The following is a 6,184-nucleotide window of genomic DNA, read 5'->3' on the forward strand; positions in this document are numbered from 1 at the left end:
CATAATGACCTCTTTAAAGAGGTTAGTGGGCGGAGTCTCTGAGGACCACAGCTTCTGCATTCCTACAGAATGGCTGGTTGAAGATGCTACTTCAGAGCCAACAGTGTTCCAATCAGCTGATGAATGAGCTCAGATGCGGCCTCCAATTGGCCGCTGGAAGGATGTTATGAAGTTCTTACTTGTGAAAAAAAGGAGGAGACTCCTCTATGTTGCATTATGGACTTGTACATTGAGAGCCTATTACACATAAATAATTCATCATTTTTTTATGTTTGTTCACAGCTCCCGGAGGTGATAACATGTTCCTTCTCCCCCTTCTCTACAGTGGATGTTTGATGATTCGTGTGCAGGAGTTCTAAGGATTTTCTCGATTAATTAGGGGCTTCTAAAACATGTATATATTTGAAATGATGTAGAGAACTATTGCATTTAAATTTATATGTGAATCTCCAAAACTATTGTTTCAGGGTTAATGAAATCTTGATTATGTCCAAACATATTTTATTTCACAGTCAACGATGTGATTGAGGCAATATGAAATATAATGTTGAGGACACGCCCACAACATATTCAGAAGGATGTGGTTTTAGGAAAGTAGATCCGGTTGAATATTGGATCACTTTGGGTGCTTTTATACATTTCACTGACTTTACTGAGTTTCAAAAAAGGTTACAGATTCTCTAAGCAGCAGCATCTACCAAAAGAGACATTACCACAACACGTTGCAATTTTAAGCTGTGCCTTAAGCCTTGTACTCCCTGCATACATTTCAGCAGGCAAACCGTGTCCAAATTTACAGAGGGAAAAATGCCAGATAAACAACATGACTTGTGGATCCTGCTGAAGGCAACACAAATCTACATAATCGACCCCGTTTCCAGAGCAATAATCAGAATTGGGTGCTATTTATTGCAACCAATATTTTAGGATGCCAGTAGTATTCATAGTATATCGTTTAGGATAAATATAGCACCCTTTTCTGGGCCGACCCTAATTGGGGCCAGAGTGCTGCCTTTGGAGCTGGGGAAGCAGGTTGAGTGTCAGCGTCGGCTCAACATCCTGTGATTCTGGGCAAATCACTTAATCTCCTAGTGTCTACCATAAATGAATGTGTCCTTCACTGGTGCTCATGAAAAGCGCTCCAATACCTTTGGCTCGAGTTCTGCTATAAGCACCAGCATTGACGATTAAGTGCCGGTGCCGAGAACCCGAAACTACTGGCTCACTTTAAGCCCTGAGTAAACACCTAAGTCTCGTTTCTGAGACGCCACTGCCCCCTAATGTCTTTGGAAATGTTTGCAGATCCTATTCAAACACTGGCTCTGTTGATAATATGCTACAGAGAGGGACCTTGTTTATAAGTATTTTTCTCAGCGCTTCCACTCCATCTCTGGAAAACATGAAGGTTGTGGACAAGCATGACCTCTTCCTCGGATTCCCTCACTACCACCTGGCAAAAGTGCCCCTCATCTCTCCATAGCCCCTCTCTCACATAAATTTCATTTCTTTCAAAGTGCTGGTAAAGGCACACTTCACTAATCCACTTAGCTATCCACATAAAAGACAGATATGTGCTTTGCAGCAGGCATCTTCACCCTCTGGGCTACTTGAAGGCGATTCAAAATTGTCACTAGACAAAACTCTGATCTCTCTCTCAAGCAGGAACAATAATCAAAAGAGTTATATTGACATTTTTATTGCCGCCTGAAAGCTGGACGCACAAGGAACTTGGCAGCAGGTGCTTTCAAATGTAAAGTTATTGCTAAACACAGAGCGCCCCCCCACCCAGGTCAGCGCCCCCCACCCAGGTCAGCGCCCAGTGCGTTTGCATCTGTCACACCACCCTAAAGCCCGCCGTGTTTGCAGTTAAGACCTACTCGTGAATCTGAGTGAACCCTACTTACTACATCCACAGTGGTAAGATGGACCCCTCCTGCATGCATTGTGATTGAAATATTACATAATATTTAGATCCGCATAAACTCTTTGACCTACATTTCTAAATGCTCATTGGTGTTCCGCACATTAAAGTTAACATTTTAGATGCTTTAGATTTTCTGTTAATGCGGATTTCAAAATGACAAATTCTTCTATGTAGCTGCAATAAAAGTCCAGTACAACCCATTTACTTCATTTTACCGAGTGTCTGCAGAGTAGGAATAAATACTGTTAAACACACTGAAAATGGATTTTGTGACACAAACGTCATGCATGCTCCATAAATATCTGACCTTTGGAGTCCTGTGTTTCTGCTTCCCAGAGGCAGACCTGTGCTGGACCCTGCCTCTACCAAAGCTGTAACTAACCCCAGTGTGAATGGTGCATGAGCCAAAGAAATAAACTTCTAGTGAAAAAGAAATGCAAACAGAACCAGATGTGAGACACACAGAAGAACTGCACCTGCCCTTATACACTTCTCACAGTAGAAAAGTCAAAGGGGAGCATAAATGGATATATCCAAAGTAAATGATATTGTTAGGAAAGAGCAAAACAGGATTAGAAAAAAAAATCATTACTATTTTCAGTAAATTCTTACCTCAAAGCTCTCACACTATAAAATGGTGGCCAATCCTGTCACTGACAGACAGCTAATTGGGAAAGAGTGACATGGTACGCTCACTTTAAATAAAGTTTAAGTCGACAATCCAGAAATAAAACGAAGAAGCAATCAGTTGCTGGATTTGTACAGTTATATTTGTTAAAGTTCTGCATGATGTTTAATTTACTTTGCTACTTCCATTCATTGCACGAAGTTTCAGATCAGGGGGCCAGACAACTCGCCCTTGGAGTCACTCTAGGTTCAGTGTTCAGGGGATGCAGGTCCAGGACTTCTCACCCAGGCAGGAGGATAGTAGGCAGCAGGTCAGCAAGGTAGGAGAGCAGCAGAGTGGCGGTCCTTCAGCAGCACAGCAGTCCTTCTTCCTGGCAGAGTATCCACAGGTCCAAGAGTGTACTTAAGTGGTGGTGGCGGAGGTCCATTATTTATAAACAATTTTATACATGACATGACAAAATATTTAATACAAGAAACTCTATAGATTCATCATTTTACGCAAGTTTTTTATTAGCAAATAGCTTGGTTAAAATTATACAGTATACAATAAAATAATATCGGCGAAAAATACGAGTAGTTTACGTACACGCCTTGCACCATTGTGTGATTTTGAGTATAGGGGAGGCCTAAAACTACCAAAATGACTGACAGTTGGCAATTAACGAAAAACAATTTAGCTAATGAATTGCCAATTAGCCAATTGATTGGGTAAGGAAGACCTATAAAAAGTGAGGTATTTCCTACATCCTCTTAGCTGATTGAACCGCGAGAGGACATGACATTGTGACGCCTATGCGCATACAGGTGAGAGGCTGTGCAAACTACCGCGTTTGGTGACCAGGGTAGAATTTTGTGGGTAATTAAGAGGTGCGGGAACATAGAGTAAGAGCCAAACCATCGAATAAACATTTCCCTTGTGATAGTGTTTATAGATGGGTAGTCCAAGATATAAGAACTCATCTAAACGAAACGTTGTATATAGCGGTGAATCAGTATGCAGCCTAGAACACTAATGCTGGGGCTTCTCGGGAAGAGTTCTCTCTTTAACAAATATTTCCCCAGCAACTACAAATATAGGAATGCGGGAAATAGAGATTGTGACCATTACCGGGTCTGTGATTTACAGACGGTGTGGGACAGTGAAGCGAGAGGGTTTAGCTTTGCTTATTATCGCCATGACGATTCGAGTGTGGCATTAGATGTAAAGACCATAAACAATCAATTTTTTGTCGCCGATAGGTGTATCGGCTGTATACTGCAAGGCAGGGCCGTTTTGGAAAAGAGGGAGAAAGACAAAAAATCCCCGAGACTTACCGAACTCGTTAAGAAACGCAGAAATTAAGTCAGAAGAGCCAAAGCCTTACACAGTACCAAGATTTTAATGTAAGTTGGGCAGGATAGGATAAAATATACACCCTGATACACAGTGTCTTAGGACTATCAACAATGTTATCATTTAACCCCTTAGGCTCTGATGAGAACGCCAAGATTTTAAGCAATGTGGAATATACGTACAGGAAAATAGTATAACTACAGAACAAAGCTTGATGGTGTCAATTAAGATACGACTACATCCCTTACAGTGAAGTAAGTAATAGTCACAAAGGACACTGTTAAACAATCCATTTTGGCCAATCAAGAATATAACTTTGACCGCATATCTCCCTATTATTATAGGCACCGTGGTTGAATTATACCCACGAAGAGGACCTAGAAAATATTTCTGAGGGTTCTATACTCCATGAAAAATTATGATTCACAAGCAATAAAAGTAAGAACTGTACACTGGTCAATGTGAAAAAAACTGAGGGTAAGCAGATAGATACAGGACATGCAAGAGTAGGGACCGGTTCTCTCATTTAAGAAATTTTGAAATTAATTGTATGTATTCGTCTTTTTAGAAAGAAGACATCTGGTTTTAATAAAGTTCAGTCCTGAGGAAGGTGTTTACACGACTTAAACCCAAGCACCGAAACGCGTCGACAAAAGGACTTCATCTGATTTTAACTTTCAATTGAAATAATTGTTCAAATTGTATTAATTTGTTTTATGTTAAACGTGTGTAACATACGCAAATAACGACTCATAGATCAAGGGTTGAAATATTATTGATCTGAGCTATTGAATGTATATTATTTTATTGTATACTGTATAATTTTAATCAAGATATTTGCTAATAATAAACTTGCGTAAAATGATGATCTATAGAGTTTCTTGTATTAAATATTTTGTCATGTCATGTATAAAATTGTTTGTGAATATCTGCTGTGTGCCAAAGGGTCATTAGTTAACTGAAGACCACAGAAAGGAATCCCCCCCTTTTTTTGATTGTTGCTTTCTGGTTTATCTGGGAAACTCTCTTCTTTTGAAGGTCCATTATTTATATCCAGTTGTTGATATGAAGTGGGGAAGAAGCTACTAGAAGTTTTTCTTTGAAGTCCCCAGGCATCCTGCCTTCCCTGCACTGGCTCCAATCTAACTACAGGCGTATGCAGCCCTATGTGTGGAGACAGGACACAGCTTATTAAGGTGTAAATGAGGCTGTGCCCAGCTCCTCCCTTCCATCCTGGAAGTGATAGCTCATTCAGCCACAATTAAGTTCCCCATTGTGTGTGACTGTCTAGGAGGAATACACAAAGCCCAATTGTCATCTACACCCATTTATGTGGCCAAAGGCAGGCTTCTGGCACTAAATGTAGGTCTGGAAGGTAAACTATGCTCCGTTCACTTAGTTTGCAGAGTTTTTTTAAATCCGCTCTCCGCGGAGCACGCAGAGTTCCGAAACAGTTTTTTCCTAGTTCGCGCTCGCCAATGGTATGTTGGCAAAGCAAATACAAGAAGATGATGGACGGAGCGCTGAAACATTTCAGACACTCACTCCCAGTCACAGATCTGGGTTAAATCCATGGAATTTGGTGAGCGCAAGCGAGGAAAATCCAACGCTAGAACGCTTCCCAACGAGATTTCTCAACACTGGCGGTCGTGGATGGTCGCTACTGTTCCTGTTGAGAGGCCTTCCGTTCACGTTAAGGAAGCTGCCACTTGAGTAGAACTTCTACTTGAGTGGCAGAAAGAAGCTGCACCCTCCTGTGCAGGATGCCGTTTGCACGGATTTTACAGAGCGGGACAAACAATTGGCGCAAAAAATCAGTTCAAACGAGGTAACGCACGATGCTGCTCGTGGAACTCCGCGTAGCTAGGTGGAGTTTTTTTGTCACTCCACCCAGGCTTAACTAAATAGCTCAAGTAGGAAAATCCCAACTTTCTAGAAGTATAGAATCAAAAAACAGGAGTACACCCATTAGTCGAGACCTGGGTAAAGTATGCAAACAAAAACAATGTCTCAACCGGTGATCATTTCAGGAGGCAAATCAAAGGAAGAATTAATCAATCAGAGAAGTGGACAATGGGGAGACCACAAGAAGTTTGTAAGAAGAAAGAAGGTTCCTATTTGCAAGTAGTTATATTAGCACTACAATACAATGTATGTATAATTAACCCAAAAGGTGGGTGTGTACAGATTGTGCTTGTGACAGTGATCGGCACATTGACACAATAAAGTGAAGAAACAGCGTGAACGGTGCAAAATATTCAAAAGAATTGGTAGTCAACAATCCAATTGAGAATATG

At 41.0% G+C, this 6,184-nt stretch overlaps 1 protein-coding gene across 2 annotated transcripts in view; it reads left to right on the top strand.

Annotated features, from left to right (window-relative positions):
• Nucleotides 1-4,757, top strand: part of LOC147693519 (ecto-ADP-ribosyltransferase 5-like) — a 51,680-nt gene extending 46,923 nt beyond the window's left edge. Inside the window, exons 5-6 of one of the 2 annotated variants that reach the window (XM_086933748.1) lie at nucleotides 283-394; nucleotides 4,456-4,757. In XM_086933748.1, the coding sequence (XP_086789874.1) occupies nucleotides 283-359 (77 nt within the window). In that variant the 3' untranslated portion in view covers nucleotides 360-394; nucleotides 4,456-4,757. Of the gene's footprint in view, nucleotides 1-282 lie in introns of both variants that reach the window. The other variant, XM_086933747.1, reaches the window with a different exon arrangement.
• The last annotated feature ends 1,427 nt before the right edge of the window (nucleotides 4,758-6,184 follow it).

Source organism: Lissotriton vulgaris, chromosome 8 (genome assembly GCF_964263255.1).
Source record: "Lissotriton vulgaris chromosome 8, aLisVul1.2, whole genome shotgun sequence".
NCBI lineage: Eukaryota > Metazoa > Chordata > Amphibia > Caudata > Salamandridae > Lissotriton > Lissotriton vulgaris.